Genomic DNA, 17533 nt, shown 5'->3' on the forward strand with positions numbered 1-17533 from the left:
TAAGAGACAAGAGCAAATCAAATAATAGATACAAACGGACTGATAAGGTCAGAGCAGTGTGATGGCCAGCTTGTCTCTAGAGTTGGGAGAAAATCAGATATGTGTCAGATCCACGTCAGGTTTTAAAGAGACAGTGCTGATTTTAAAGTGAAACCTGCTGAAGTCTGTCATTGATGTAAATTAAAGAACAAAAGAAAAAGAGAAACCATTGGACTGTTATAGAGGCGGATTAACTCTTGTAGCTTCAATAAAGATTAATCTGTATAGTTTATGCATATACAATTTACAGTTTATGTGAAGATTGTTTTAAAATCACTTAGATTAAATGTTGTTATATATTTCAGAGCCTATTAAATGTTAAAAATAATGGCTTTCAATTATACAGTAATGTTGAATGGCTATATTTAATAGGTCAAATTGAGGGGAAATGCATTTAATAGAGACACCAGTAGCAGGACAAATTAAAAACATTGTAAATATGTTTAGTCATTTTAGTAGTAATAACTGCCTGTTTGTGCAAAAAGAGTTTCATAACCGGTCAAAAACAATTTGGTCTGTAAATTTTAACATGTCACTGGCCATTAGCAGGTGTGGCCCCGTTTATAGCAATAGCCAACAGTACATATGGGTCAAAATAATTGATTTTTCTTTTATGCCAAAAATCATTAGTGAAGTGACATTCAGCCAAGTATGGTGACCCATACTCGGAATTCGTGCTCTGCATTTAACCCATCCAACGTGCACACACACACAGCAGTGAACACACACACACACACACAGCAGTGCACACACACACACAGCAGTGAACACACACACACCGTGAACACACACCCGGAGCAGTGGGCAGCATTTATGCTGCGGCGCCCGGGGAGCAGTTGGGGGTTCGGTGTCTTGCTCAAGGGCACCTCAGTCGTGGTATTGAGGGTGGAGAGAGTGCTGGACATTCACTCCCCCCACCTACAATCCCTGCCGGCCCGAGACTCAAACCCACAACCTTTGGATTACAAGTCCGACTCTCTAACCATTAGGCCACGACTTCCCCCCTTAATATTAGGATATTAAGATCATGTTCCAAGAAGATATTTTGTAAATTTTCTACCGTAAATATATTTATATTTAATTTTTGATATATAATATAGTAATATGCATTGCTAAGAACTTCATTTGAACAACTTTAAAGGTGATTTTCTCAATATTTAGATTTTTTTGCTCCCTCAGATTCCAGATTTCCAAATAGTTGTATCTCAGACAAATATTGTCCGATCCTAACAAACCATACATCAATGGAAACATTATTTATTCAGCTTTCAGATGATGCATAAATCTCTTTTTGTTTTTTTAAATGGACCCTTATGACTGGTTTTGTGCTCCAGGGTCACATATGTATGTGGATGGCCTTTAATTTGCTGTTGATGGGTAACTCTCTTCCCTCAGAAATGGGTCAGCATCTCAAAAACATCTGAAACACACATGCATGACGTGCAAATGCACTGCAGCATGTTTTGACAGTGTGATGTGAACCTGGATTGTTTGTCAGTCTATAACGCGGGAGCGTAACGTCATCGGCATTGATTATCCAGCTCTGCGTTAAGTGGCTTACCATTGACCTGGGTCAGAATTGATCATTTGAAATTCCCAGCTGTATAATTGTCATTTATCGGCAGCTTGTCAGTCGAAGAGCGTCAGACTATGAAGTGGACTAATGCAATTGAGATGTTTGCGTGTGTAATTGAATCATTGATTTGCTTTGACAGGCTTGAGTATGCTAATCTCCTCAGAAGCGTGCGTTATGCTGTTATTAATGTTTTATGTTGTGACTTGCTGACCGAGTTTGAAAATGAACAACAAAAGCTGCAAAAGCATATGCATGTTCTTTGAAAGCACAGTTTTTTACAGGCCTCTGCATCTGAATTCTGCATTAAAGCCTGTAAACTGATCATAATGTTAGCTGCGCTTGGCGCTGTAGAGTTGATGTGTGCATTTGTAAGTCAAGATTTATTTCTTTATCGGTCGATATGTGAAGTGATGACAGAGAGAGATGTGAAATGTGCTTAGCAAACAAACAGCGCTGGGGGAGGGAGACGGACAGAGACAGACAGATCCATCTCACTGAGACAGACAGCGCTTTAGCTCATTATTTGTCATGCAAATAAAATGGACTACATGCAATTGAAGTGAATTGGAAATTCAGATGGGGCACAAAATGCATAAACGTACAAAATAACAATAACAAATAACCATAAAAAATGTAATGCAATAAGATGCAAAGTAATTATATATATATATAAACGTTTAAATTATCTTTTTAAATGTTTTATATACATTTTTATCTTTTATCTTACATTCATTACTTTGCACCTTATTTAATACTGTGTGTGTGTGTACATATAAAGTACACATTTATCAAGGCATAAGAAATACTGTAAATGTATTACATACAATTTTATACAAGTATTATATATGAAAAGCTTTGACTGTAAATAAGCGATAATCCTAAAATTGAAGGAGATGTAGATGAGGTGAAAGAACAGAGGAGGAGGAGGAGAGAGAGAGCAAGAGAGAGAGAGAGAGAGAGAGAGAGAGAGAGAGAGAGAGAGAGAGAGAGAGAGCATCAGTCTGGCCTGTGCGCGTCTATTGTTCGCTCCGCGCGTGAACACAAAGACTCTCGAGGCGGGTTCATCGAGCGCGAGCGCCGCGGGACCTGCAGCTCGAGGCCTCGCGCGACTCAAACCGGACGATTCTGCGCTAATAACCGCCGTTTCCCATGATTTCACACCGATTTTAACGATCATCCGCGTCCCGGGATTCGCTTAAAGCCCGTGTGGAGTCGCTCGGTCCTCCGGTCCATCAGTGTTTCAGGTAAAGCTGAGGGGTTTATTTACACGGCTCTATTTAGCCGTTATTCTGACAGACTGAGCGCTTTATTTCAACTTCACTGTCGACTTATTTTAACGGGTTTATCGGATTTTGTTTTGCTGTTTTACTTCAAAGAGTGTTCTGTTCATGTCGGTGTTTTATTGCGCTGTTAGCATTAGCATGTAGCCGCGGGCCTCATCAATGGGCTTTATTTATGAACACTCAGCTCATTCAAACCTATAGAGCGGGTTTCATTACAGTTTTGCGTTATTAAAGTCTATCAGACTGGGATTTCACAGCAAACGTGTTGTATTCGTGAATGTGTGTGTGTGGGAATATAGTGTAAACACTGACTGATCCGATCATATGAGCTCATGACCACAGATTTTCACTCACAATCTGCTGTGAAGACCATCATATTCTGTTTATTTCACGAGTAAACTGACTTTTTAGTGATTGTATTTCGGATGTACATTTTGAAACCTTTCCAGCCCAAGAATAAACGTTTTAAACTCTATTTCTGCTACTTAAAATGTATAGTTTTCTTCATTAAAACAGTTTATTTCAGATTTATGTGCATGCATGATGTAAAACTTGTCTTGCTGCATTTCATAAAACCGTTCATCTTGACAGGTTATTTAGCTGCTTTTCTCCTATAAGACTATTTGTTTCTATTATTATAACAGTAAAATATTCCTGTGTCAGCACATGCATTGACTCTGTAAGTGTTTTTGCTCTTAATTCGCAGTAATTTCCATTTACTGGAAGCCATCAGCATCATCTCGAGGGTCTCTGTGGTGTTGTGGTGAAAACACTCATTAGCAGATCAGATGATCATCGTTTCCCACTTTTCACATGCGATGGACCATTAGCTCCTTACATCAGGCATAAAATCAACACGACGTGTCTGTATGTTGGGCGCTTTAATGACGTCTGCTGTCCTATATGCGCTCAACTTATCATGTGGCACATTTAGACGGGAATTAGATTATGGCCAGGCTATAGCCTGGAGTAATGTGCGCCACTGCTGATGTTTTCAAGAAAGCAATTTACTGCACGGGAAGTTTGTAGTTTGATTTGATTTAGTAAGTCATTAAGCAGCCGTTGAATGATATCTCTTAATGGGACGCTCTTAAGATCTAATGCTCACGTTTTATTTACTGACTAAATGGCAAAACAGGCTGATTTCTTTCGACGTTCTTTCTTGCATCAGGTTGATGTTTTAGTATGATTATAAATCAGAATGTTATGTGCGTATCTGTGAACTGTAAAGGTGTTTTGTGGGTCTTAATTTGCCTTCCACAATTTAAGGCCTTAAAAAGTCTTAAATTCATTAAGTCATGGCGTTAAATGTTGCATATACTGCAAAAAAAAAAAGAAATGTTGTAGCAAAAAGTTTATATTTCCTACTGTTTTTGAAATATTCTAGACATTTTTAAATCAAGATGCATTTTATTTGAGATGTAAGTGTAAATGAAGTCTTAAATAACTGAACAAAATTGAGTTGATGTTTAGAGCTAGAACAAAGTTCTCAATTGGGTATAAAAACTTGTTTTTCTTTTGAATTTAGATAATTTTCTTGAGCCCATCAGCAGATTTGTTCATGTTTTAATCATAAACTCACATCATTTTGATCAGTCTGCTGTTTATTTCACAAGTAAACTGACTTGTTTATTTCAGATTTTCGATTTTTCCCCCTAAGAATAAATGTTTAAACTCTAGTCCTGTTACTTAAAATCTATTATTTCTCCATGAAAACTCATTTCAGGTTTATAAACATGCTTGTTTAATTTGTCTTGCTGCCTTTCATAAAACCATTACAAAAAAATCTGAATCGTGCATTTTGACCTGTTATTTGGAGAAAATTCATTTTTACCAATTTTTCATAAAACTTCTTATCTTCTGTTATTGTGTGTCTCCAGTATTGTGTCTTGATTTTAAATCTTTACACACTTGTATTGGAGAACAAGAGAGAAATACTAAGAAAGAACATCACTTTTTTTGCAGTGCGATCAGAAGATATGGTGAAAGTTGTTTCCATAATCTGGTGGTTTGGAGCAAAGCTATTCAAGCCTTAAGCTATTGTTTATTTGGAAAGTTGTTAGTGGCTATTGAAAGTTGTATTTTCAAGCTTTGAAGTGTTGCTAATACAAGACATTTACATTATGAGACCATATTGACATGTTGTGTTCCCTTTATTACATTTTCCGTAGTTGTTCTTAACAAGGTCTTAGAAAGTCTTCATCAGATCTGCAGAAGTGCTGGTTGTTTCCCGTGTAATATTGATAATCATAGCACTGTTGTGAGAGGGATTTGTGTCCGTGAACAGGACTAACCTGTGTCCAGTGTCGTCCCCAGTGAATATTTAATGTCTGTTATGAATGTTTAATGAAGGATGTGCTCTGATGCCGGGATGCTTCCTGTACGCTGTGCGAGCGTGAGATTTTTATGTTTTCAGATTGATCTTTGGACTGTCCTGCATTTGCTCTGAATCTCTCAGCTGTCTCTCTTTAACCAAAGAATGCTATAATTCTCCACTCGGACAGTCTTTTAGATGGACGGTTTTCTCCAGGTCCAGTCAGATTTGCTGTGGGGTCAGAAGTGTGTCTGTTTCATGAAAATAAAGCAGGACAGAGGTGAAATGATGCTGCCCTTTTGTAGTGAAGATGCATGAGGAAACTGTTGAAATCCACATCGGACAGCTGATTGTAGACGTTAATGTTTGGGAGGATCTTGTTTACATTGAGCATGTGTTGCTGCTTCAAGCTCACTGGCAGATTTTATACGTTTTCCACCGCTTTTAACTTCAGCAACATGCTTAATGGTTACAGTGCATGTTGGTTTATATTAGATGGATATCCATGAGCATGTTTCTTGTTTCTTATCGAACACATGCATCATTGTCTGGTCATGTTTCATTGCCGTTTGTAAGTTATTTTGGTTTAAAAGCACCTACTTGGTAAATAGTGTCAGTGTTTGATGTTTGCATCCAATGTTGTTATTTTTATAATTAATGATTATTATTTAATGACAATAAATTTAAATAATAATAAATATAAATATTTTCACTTATGTTTAAGAATTTTTTAAAATAATAATTCACACATACGTATATGTGTGTAATCTCTCTCTCTCTCTCTCTCTCTCTCTCTCTATAATATATATAATACAAAATTATAAAATTTATGTATTATTACATAATACACATTATAATATGTAGCCCATAGGATTAAAATAATACAATTTATATATTATTCCTATTATATGTATTTGTTTTATATATATTTATTTTTTTATAAATATAATTTTTAAAATTTCTTTTATTTGTGCATTTATTTATTTTATTATGTTATATTTTATATATTTGCGCACATTTCATAAATACATTTCTTTGTATTTATTTCTTTTGTTTTTTTTAACCTTAAACATATTTTCAGTAATTTCCAGAATACAGTACCTGTATTTTGACATGTTTTTGAGTACTACTGTTCACCTTCGTTCTTGTATTGTTTGTGTAATTCAATTAAAGAGTCTTGCTGTGCCATATCGCCCTCCATTTTACGATGAGCCGTGATGTTGACAGCTCTCAGATTTATTTGCGAGACACGTCGAGCGGTCATTACGAGGCGGAGCTGTTCCTGCGACAACAGGGGTCATGACCTCATTGTGGCTGAATGCATCATGTTATAGATGTGTTTAATTGGCGGGATGGAGAAGGTGAGGGGTGTGGCTGACCTCCGCCCCTGCGCTCTGTTTATGGAGGGTCTTTACTGCTCGTGTGTGTGAGACAGTCACTGTATTGCTTTTCCCCAACACACACACACACTATACATTCACTCTTTCACAAAGGTCAATTCAAAATCAGCATCTCTGTGTTTTAGCAGCTTTGAAACAATCAGCATGCAGCGCCTGAATAGCCTGTATTATGATGGTCAATATACACTACTGGTCAAATGTTTGGAATGAGTACGGTCTTTTTAAAATATTTTTAAAAGAAGTCTCTTCTGTTCACCAAGGCTGTATTTATTTTATTAGAAATACTGTAAAAATTGTGACACATTATTACAAATTAAAATAGCTATTGTCTGTGTAAATATTATATTAAACTGTAATTTATTTCTGTGATGCGCAGCTGTATTTTCAGCATCATTACTCCAGTCTTCAGTGTCACATGATCTTCAGAAATCATAATAATATACTGATTTACTGCTCAACAAACATTATTATTATCATCAATGTTGAAAACAGTTGTACTGCACAATATTTTTGTGGAAACCGTGATGTATTACCATTCAGAAGTTTGAAGTAAGAAATATTTAAGAAAAAAAAAAGGAAATTAATACTTTTATTTGTACTATTATTAATACTCAATTGATCAAAAGTTCCAGTAAAAACATTCATAATGTCATAAAATATTTCTATTTCAAATGAATGCTGTTCTTTTGAATTTTCTATTAATCTGTGAATCCTGAAAAAAAAAGTTTCTAGACTGTTTCCGCAAAAATATTGTGCAGCACAACTGTTTTTCAACATTGATAATAATCAGAAATGTGTGTTGAGCAGTAAATCAGTATATTATAATGATTTCTGAAGATCATGTGACACTGAAGACTGCAGTAATGATGCTGAAAATACAGCTGCAGATCACAGAAATATAGTACAGTTTAACACATTCTCATAGAAAAGTTATTTTAAATTCTAATAACATTTCTCAATTTTAACTGTATTTTTGATCAAATAAATGCAGCCTTGTTGATTTTGCAAAACTAAAAATTCTACAGTTCATAAATCAACTATATTGTATTTTTATTGCATTGCTTTTATATGTAATGAACAAATAATAATTTTATTGTTGTTGCGACCATTTATAATAGTATTAAACCACTTGAGGATGTTTGTGATATTTCCCACTCTTAACGAAGTTTTAGTATCTCTGTGTACTCTGTGTTTAACTAGTGAATGTTGTCGAATCACAGCTGAAGATGTTCATCTCTCTTTCTCTCCCCGCTCAGGCTGTTCCTCCAAGTCGTTCAAGCTGTACTCCCCAAAGGAGCCCCCCAACGGAAGCGCTTTCCCCCCCTTCCACCCCGGCACCATGCTGGACAGAGACGTGGGGTGAGTCCGTCGGTTTCAAAAGCAGTAGCACCTGTATCAGCTCAAAATCAAGGGATATTATAACTCCCTTATACAGCGGGTAAAATAGGTATTGAACACATCACCATTTTTCACGAACTATATTTCTAAAGGTGCTGTTGACATGAAATTTTCACCAGATGTTGGTAACAACCCAAGTAATCCATACATACAAAGAAAACAAAACAAATAAGTTCAGAAATGAAGTGGTGTAATAAAATGGAATGAAACTATTGAACTACTGAAATGTATTTAATACTCTGTATAAAAGCGTTTGTTGGTGATGAGAGCTTCAAGCTGCCTCCTGCAGGAGAAACTAGTGGCATGCGTTGCTCAGCTGTGATTTAGTCTTCAAATCTTGAAGGTTCTGTGAGTCTCTTCGATGAACTCTGATCTTTAGCTCTTATTTTCTATTGGATTGAAGTCAGGTGATTGGCCGGCCGTTCTAGCAGCTTTATTCTCTTTCTCTGAAACCAGTCGAGAGTAGGGGTGGGCGATATGGGAAAAATATCATATCACGATTTTTTATAGAAATATCACGATTCACGATTTTTATCCCGATTCTTTGTTAGTTTTACTATTTTGGTTTTACAAGTTGTCTGAGCATTACAGCCAAACTAGAAAGACAAAGATGCATGGCAGATATTTAGGCCAAAGTGGGCGAAGATAAAAAATCTTTGTCATTATTTTATTTTCTTATTAAAAAATAAGAACAAAGATACACATTACAAATACACATAATATACAAATAAAACAAACAGTGCTTTATTTCCAGGTACAATAGGTGTATTTAGCAGAGCATTCAATGAAATTGAATGAACAAATATCAAAATAAAACACTAGATAGACTGATTCCTAAAGCAACTGTATTAAAGTTTTTCAGTCAAGAATAGTGAGTGATTTTTCTCTTTTGCGTTTTGTTGTTTTGTTAACGTTAAATGAATAGTTCCCCCAAAAATAAATATTCTGTCATCTGTCTGTCAATTCTGTCATAATGTTGTATTTTTATATCATCATTTACTCAAAAGTTGTTTTAAACCGGAATGAGTTTCTTTCTTGTGCTGAACATTTATAAATGCTATTTTGAAGAAGGTGGAAAACCAAACAGTTGCTGGTCCTCAGTGACTTCCATAGGATTTTTCTTTCCTACTATCAAAGTCAATGTAGACCAGCAACTGTTTGGTTTTCCACTGAGTAAATAATGACAGAAATTAAATTTTAGGGTGAACTATCCCTTTAATGACAGTCGACAGCACGTTTAGTGTCCTGTCCCTTTAAGAGCTGCACGCATCTAATATACAGTACAGGCACGCATCCGTTTCTCTCTTAACTATTTACTTTCATTTTAGAGATAACCAACTCAGTCTGTATGTAAACCTTGTGTGTTTTGACAGTATTAGCGCAAAATATAACTTAGTTGAGTAATCAGGCGCTGTTAGACAGGCGTTTTAGTGCGCGTGCTTCAGGTGTATGCGCTCAGAACAAGCGCACGTCAGACCAGCGCGCGAATTAAACATTTAACCAGCAAGGCTTGTATGCAAATAATGTACTTTTGCGATCGCGAATAAGTGCAGTGTCCTGTCTGAGTAACTCTACTGCTGTATGTCGTGTTGTACAGTATATAGAGAGTGAGACGGAGGCGCCAGAACTGTATTTGACATAATGTGCGCTGTAGCACGATACTACGATATTTCTTAAAAAGCAGATCGTGGAGACATTTTTATCGTCCACGATCAAAAATCGTCATATCGCACACCCCTAGTCGAGAGTTTGCTTGGCTGTGTTTGGGATCATCTTCATCATCCTGGTACTGTAGGTGTTGGGACTGAAGCAGCTAATATTAATTTCCACTGACGAGGGGCAGGATTGCTTTCTAATTACTGATAGATTTCTGCCGGTGTCTTGGCTTTTCTTTCCTTTCTTCATGTGTTCAATACTTTTTCTCTGTCATTCCATTTTATTACACTTCACTTCATTTCTGAACTTTGTTTTGTTTTCTTTGTATGTATGGATAGCTTGGGTTGTTACCAACATCTGGTGAAAATTTCATGTCAACAGCACCTTTAGAAATATATTTACTGAGAAAAATGGTGACGTGGTCAATACTTATTTTACCCGCTGTAAAGTACTAAAAACTATCCATAAAGAATAATGTATGATGTGCATGAGTGGCCGTTAATGGAGAGTGTTTCAAATCAGTCACTTGTGATGTTCCTGTGAGCGTCTGTGAGGACAGAAGAGCGTTCAGCTTCATCAGCAGTCAGTGGATGTTTCTGTCAGATAGCGGGAGCAGGAAGTGCCAGCTGACAATCGGTGTTCAGGATTGGACAGCGTCCAGAAAGTGGGTGTGGCTTCCCTTGTGGCAGGGCAGTAAAGTCTAGCGAGTGTCATCTCTACTGTGGCACGCTGATAAATGCAGAAAACGACTCTCTTCCTGACTGTGATAGTGCCTGCATGCAGAGAGCTGCACTTACTCACTTCACAGCGTCTGGATGTGCTACAGTCTGTTTTATGACCTCATGAGGGCGTTTATAAAGCATGTTATGTGAACTTTATGAGGTTTGACATGATCTTTCATGGTTATTTGCTTTGTCTTGTTTCTGCAGGCCGACACCCATGTATCCCCCCACATACCTGGAGCCGGGCATCGGGTGAGACATTTACACATCTTTATTTTATTTAAAATATAAGTATCAGTATCACATTTTTATGAAAAATATCAGTATCACATTTTTATGGCTCATATAGTCTGATATAGTGAGAATATGGTGGAAAAAAACAGCTCAATTTTATTCAGAGACTCAAACTGAGCAAAAATATGAATTTGCTTCAGATGCTGATATTTCTATGATGACATTCTGATGCTTGTAAATCAATGAGATGTTTATAACAGTAGAGCAGATACTGATCTAAATATCAGCAGTCGCTCTATTTCTCCAATAATATGTCTCAGTAAGATGAGATGTAAGTGATCCAAACATATAATGCAATGCTGATTTAGAGATGAAGAAATAAACAATCCTCAGAAGATGTGAGATGAAGATCATTCCTCTTGAAGACATGGAGAAGATTGTGTGTGAAACAGGTTTAACAGCAAAGTTTGATACTGTAGCTGTTAAAACATGCAGGTTCTGTATTAGGATATGTATTATTATAAGCACTATGATGATTCTGTTTGTGTATATAAAGTTGATGAAGTCTCAGTGCTAAAACAAGTCTGTAATTCTCAGGAGACACACACCTTATGGGAATCAGACAGACTACAGGATATTTGAACTCAACAAACGGCTTCAGAACTGGACAGAGGTGAGGCAGATCTTCTGCTTTTCTGTTTACATTTATAGCTCTGTGTTTCTCAGTCTTAACTATCAGCACTTTAAACATTTTAATAATTTAAGATGCTTTTGATATGCCTGACATAAACCCTATAACGCTAGCACAGAAACTTCAGATGAATGAAATCAGAGAGCCGTCTCTTACTGTTTCTCTCTCAGGAGTGTGATAATCTGTGGTGGGATGCTTTCACTACTGAATTCTTTGAGGATGACGCTATGCTCACCATCACGTTTTGTCTGGAGGACGGTCCTAAACGATACAGTGAGTATCACATATCAGACGTTTAAAGATATTTGTGTTAAATGATTCGCTTGCATTTCACTGCTGGTTATACTCTGTATAATTGTGTATGTGACGAATACAAATCTTGAATCTTGAAATGATTCTCAATAAATGTATCTAGAGACATTTAGGCCTGATATTAAGATCTGTGTCAGGCGATCCGATTGCAAGTGGTCTATTGAGACAGTTTGCACTTGGTGTTACCATGTAACTGTAAATTTCACAAATAATTACAAAAAAGGCAAGTAACACGTGATATTTTGAAGTAGTAAAAATTACTTTAAAAAAATTACTAGACTTCAAATTTGATATCTGTCAGCTTTAATGCACTCATCAAAATAACAAGAGAAGTCAGATGTCAAAGGTTTTAATGACAAAAAGTATTCAAAATGTAACATTTAATTTATAATCTACAAAGGAGTGGGAAAATCTGTTAATTTAGTGTCATAAAGTTTACTTATGTAAAGTTTGTCGCCTCTGGCTTGCTCAATTGGGGACACTTAATTTCTAGTGATTATCGTCAATTTGATTTCACAGATACTATTTAAACTAAACTGAGCTAGACAATGACATCACTGAACTCAATAATGAAATGCCTTTAACTGAAAATTGAGTGTTTAATCTTATTATTATTCATTACTGACTCTCTATCCTCCAATCTGATACTGTTAAGTGCTTTGACACAATCTGTATTGTTAAAAGCACTATATAAATAAAGCTGACTTGTTTTTTTTTTGTTTTTTTTACAAAATCTGTAATTTGTTTGGATGCAGTAAAACACCTGCAGATGCAGCAGAAAACATCTGGCTCATGTTTGCATTTTCACTGGCCATAATTCTGATCTTGAAATCAGGATTAGAATATTAAATAATGCATGTGATTCTCATGCATGTGAAAATTGGCTGAAAATTGAATAGTTGTGATCAGGCTTAAATTCAGGCAGGAATCATGTCTTTGTGGTGATTTTCTGCTGAATAAGGACGATATAAGACTACTCCTCTGCACAAATGGTTGTTGAAAGCAAAAATGCTACAAAATGCATCATATTTTGTACAAAAGTGACATGATTGCGCAAAACATACTATTTTTGGAATCAACACCTCAAAATTAGCAAGAAACAAGTATTGTTTCATTCAGCAAATATGATGTAGGATGGTGTTATCATTTGCACTACAAATATGATGCAACCTCTGAATGTGATATGAATGATCGGATTGCTTGAGACAAACATTACCAGCTGCAATTAAGGTTTTAGTTATTTATAGTAATTATGAAAATATCACCGTAACTGTCAGCTGTTCACATTTAGTTACAGATTCTCATGAAATAACAGCCAGTATGTTTGAGAATTGAATTGGTTCCTTGTCTTAATGAATGTCTTATTGTCTCTTACAGCGATCGGCCGGACGCTGATTCCTCGTTACTTTAGGAGTGTGTTTGAAGGCGGTGCCACTGAGCTCTACTACATTCTCAAGCACCCTAAAGAGTCCTTCCACAACAACTTTGTGTCTCTGGACTGTGATCAGTGTACGATGGTCACGCAGAACGGCAAACCCATGTTCACACAGGTGTGTGCACGATTAATCAAATGCGATTGTCATGCGCATCTTGTCAGTAAAGCCGGTTCTGTGATCAGTAGTAAGTCTCATCACCTTCTTTCAGAAGGAGCAGCATTTATTACACAGACCTGTAGTTCACTGACAAGCTTCCCCTTTCTGTCAAACATATTGTATTGGACTGTCCAGCTTTTAATGTATGTAGAAAACTCTTTTATGAAGTGAACTCACTTAAAGAGTTTAGTATAATTTTGCTAGAAATGTTAATGTAAGAAATCTTGTGTAATATAACTTGTTTGTTTGCTGGCTTTTATTGTATTTGTTATACTTTATTATTGTTTTTGCCATGAAAATAGCCTAAGAGGCTGACATAGCATTAAATAAATATATAGTACTTCTACTACATTGACAAGCTACGCAAAAACAGCGTTCATAATCGCAGATATTATTTTGCGATTATGAAATCGAAGAAATTGTTTGCGATAATGACAACTGTTAGTGTAGCTTCTCAGTGAACTACGACTCTAATAAATGCTGCTCCGTCTGAAAGCACATGAAAATACCACATTTAATAACATGTTTTCACTCCAAACTCACTTCATAACGTCAGTCGAGTGTTTGAAATAAATCCTTCGGTGAGATAATCTGGCTTCTTACACAGAATAAGGCACGTAACATATTTCATAGTATTCTAAGCAGTGATAAAGGCTGTGTTGATTAGCACTGCATTATTATATACTTTATTATAATGAAAATTATAATAAGAACTCAGATAAACCATATGTTGTCGTAGTCGTGTGTTTATTAGTCACGTTGAATCAATGAAAGCTGTTAAATCTTCAGTTTATTTAGCTAGGGCTATAGGGATGTCCTGGGTTTCTTCTGCGGGGCGTATTTGGTGTTTCTCTGGCCTTCAGATGGAGATTTACTACTGATCACAGAACCGTGCTTCACTGACAAGATGTGCATGACTATCACAGCTTTTGCCTAATCGCGATTTCATTTAGATTTATTGTGCAGCGCTAGTTCAGCGGGATGTTTCTGTGGTGTAACTCTGCTGGTCTCCTCAGGTGTGTGTGGAGGGCCGTCTGTACCTGGAGTTCATGTTTGATGACATGATGAGAATAAAGACGTGGCATTTCAGCATCCGGCAGCACAGAGAGCTCATTCCCCGCAGCATCCTGGCCATGCATGTCAGTTCCTCTTCTTGCATCTCAGTGTTTCTTCTTCTAGCTGGGGTTTCATCCCTGATGATGGTGTGATTTTGTGTCTGTCTCAGGCTCAGGACCCGCAGATGTTGGATCAGCTGTCCAAAAACATCACCAGATGCGGCCTGTCAAACTCCACCCTCAACTACCTCAGAGTACGAACAACACAACACTGTGACATCTTCTACAGCTTTCATTCAGCTCATTAGTAACTGGGACTGTCGATTTAACACATTAATTTGAAAGATCAACGCATTTAACTCACCCGCCAGATTTGTGCATCATCTTACATTGTTTAGGAACATGCAGGACGACTGACTGCATGATGAAGCAGAATACAGTCATATACCTCTGAAATTCAAGACAAAGCGGAACTGTTGTGCATCTGAACAAGACGCAGCAGTGATTCATTACTGAATAAATCCAGTTTTGAACAAATCAAGTGAACAAATGATTTGTTGACTCATTCATAAAGATATCAGTCTCTTGCTTCATTTCTGAATGAATTAATGATTCAATGACTCATTCATGAAGACAGTCACTTGCTTTGTTTCTGAATGAATCAGCCATTTGAACAAATCAAGTGAGCTAATGATTCAGTGACTCGTTCATAAAGACTTGCTTAGTTTTATTTCCCTGCATCCTAATGTGCATACTATTTACACTATCTGCCCTAAATAGTATTGGAAAATACTAATATCGCAATGTAGGATGGATAGTATACACATAGGGACGCAGGCATTGTTTCTTGAATGAATCAGTCATTTGAACCAATCGAGTGAGCCAATGATTGCTTCGTCTGAATGAATCATCTGTTTGAACAAATCGGTTGAATGAATGACTGAATGACTCCTTCACTCAGTCACCTACTGGCACATTTAAAAAAAGAAGAAAAAACTAATTTCATATTTACATTTCTTTAAACCCATTAATGCCCATTTAAAACCCCCCATTGATCTGATATCATTATTCATGCAGTTCTAATTCAGTCTGTGTAAATACACCTAAATGCTATGTTGAATCAAAATATTTCTTTCTGAAGTTACTTTTTTCAATGCTTTTCTCATCTTACACAATAATGACTTTAAATAATATTTTGTGAGGTAATTTCGCAGCCCAATTTGATGTCAAGTTAATTTACGAGTAATTAGATTAATCGGTACAGCATGTAATTAATTACATTAAACATTTTAATTGCTTGACCGCCCTATTAGTAACGTTGTGTGTCTCTGTCTCAGTTGTGTGTGATCCTGGAGCCCATGCAGGAGCTGATGTCCAGACACAAGACGTACAGTCTGAGTCCCCGAGACTGTCTGAAGACGTGTCTGTTCCAGAAGTGGCAGAGGATGGTCGCTCCTCCAGGTCAGGAGGCGCTCGTGTCTCTCAGAGACTCTGCTGGTGTTTGTGTTCAAATCTCTTTTATTAGCATTTTCAGTGACAGTTGCACCATAAACCATAGGAAACTGTCCATTATTAATCTCTCCCAAAAAAATTCCCCCCCACCCAAATAACCCACTAAATAATTCAAATTTAAAAAACTAATTTAAATCATAATAAACAGCAAAAAAAGGCCTAACACTAGCTTGCTCTATTCTTTTTCTATTCTATCTGTTTTCTTTTTATTATTATATAATAAAAAATTTAAAAAACCTTGCTCTGTGTTCTGCGTTAAGCTAACTGAGACTTGTTATAGCACTTGCATATTATTGCTCTTTTGTCGGTTTTGATTGCTTCTGTTGTCCTCATTTGTAAGCTGCTTTGGATAAAAGCGTCTGCTAAATGACTAAATGTAACAAATAAGTAAATAAGAATAAAATTAAAAAAATAAACGAGTAATTAAAGAAAATAATAATTACAATAAACTTTAAATTCCTTCCTTTTAATAGTTGAAAATTATGGATCGTTACCAGTTGGAGGTGGGCAAGGTAAACCTTTAATATAATGTGTGACCCTGGAGCACAAAACCAGTCATGAGGGTCAATTTTTCGAAATTGAGATTTATACATCATCTGAAAGCTGAATAAATAATCTCTCCATTGATGTATGGTTTGTTATGATAGGACAATATTTGTCTGAGATACAACTATTTGAAAATCTGGAATCTGAGGGAGCAAAAAAATCTAAATATTGAGAAAATCTCCTTTAAAGTTGTTCAAATGAAGTTCTTAGCAATGCATATTACTAATCAAAAATTAAGTTTTGATATATTTACGGTAGGAAATTTACAAAATATCTTCATGGAACATGATCTTAATATCCTAATGATTTTTGTCATAAAAGAGAAATGTATAATTTTGATCCATACAATGTATTGTTGGCTATTGCTACAGATATACCTGTGTTACTCATGACTGCTTCTGTGCTGCAGGGACACATTTAAGAAGGGATCCCAAGTCTTGTAAAAGGATTTAAGTGAACCAAAGAGTGAGCATCTCAATGTCTCAAGCCTAACACAATATAAAATGTCCTGTATCCACCTGTCATGAGTTGGGGTGAAGTAAGCTTCCACTTAAGTAGAATAGCCCATCTGACCATGATTGTAGTGAAAGCAATAACTTTACGATCCTGGCCCGTCAAATCTGGCATAGGAGAAACCCCAAACAGGGCTAGAAATGGGTCAGGATCAATATTAATGTGGAGCTTTTTTAAGCGTCTTAAATACTTAGGACCAAAAGGTTACCAGCCTCAGACATGTTCAAAACATATGTAAATGATTGGCAGGTGAATGTTTGCAGCTCTGGTGCTGCTGGTGTTTGTGTAGCGTGTGTCTGAGCTCGTCTGTGTGGCGTCTCTCCGCAGCTGAACCGGCCAGACAGGCACCGAGTAAGCGACGGAAGCGCAAGATGTCAGGCGGCAGCACCATGAGCGCCGGCGGCGGCTCCAATAACAACAGCAACAGCAAGAAGAAGAGCCCAGCAAACAGTTTCCCGCTGTCCAGTCAGGTCCCAGTGAGTAACCAATCACACGTCATCTTACTGCAGAAACACACGCAACAGTTTACAGTCCGTTTACTGAAGCAACAAAACCCAGCCAGTCAAAGCACATCTGAAATTTAAAAGTGATTTTTAAATAAAATGCATTTATGCATGTATATTTATACATTTACCTAGTTTATAATATATGTACAGTGGTGGCCAAAATGACCAGAACACTAGTATCTCC

The 17533-nt window shown here is 36.6% G+C and overlaps 1 protein-coding gene across 4 annotated transcripts in view; it reads left to right on the top strand.

Annotated features, from left to right (window-relative positions):
* The window catches only part of ldb1b (LIM-domain binding 1b), a 39973-nt gene that overhangs the window by 19676 nt on the left and 2764 nt on the right, over nt 1–17533 (top strand). For 3 of the 4 annotated variants that reach the window (XM_079396836.1, XM_079396839.1, XM_079396837.1), the window contains 9 exons: nt 7869–7971; nt 10596–10640; nt 11220–11295; nt 11484–11586; nt 13003–13175; nt 14234–14356; nt 14443–14526; nt 15610–15733; nt 17171–17319. In XM_079396836.1, coding sequence (XP_079252962.1) covers nt 7869–7971; nt 10596–10640; nt 11220–11295; nt 11484–11586; nt 13003–13175; nt 14234–14356; nt 14443–14526; nt 15610–15733; nt 17171–17319 — 980 coding nt within the window. Of the gene's footprint in view, nt 1–2576; nt 2860–7868; nt 7972–10595; nt 10641–11219; nt 11296–11483; nt 11587–13002; nt 13176–14233; nt 14357–14442; nt 14527–15609; nt 15734–17170; nt 17320–17533 lie in introns of those variants that run through there. The other variant, XM_079396838.1, reaches the window with a different exon arrangement.

Source organism: Barbus barbus (genome assembly GCF_936440315.1).
Source record: "Barbus barbus genome assembly, chromosome: 37".
Taxonomy (NCBI): domain Eukaryota; kingdom Metazoa; phylum Chordata; class Actinopteri; order Cypriniformes; family Cyprinidae; genus Barbus; species Barbus barbus.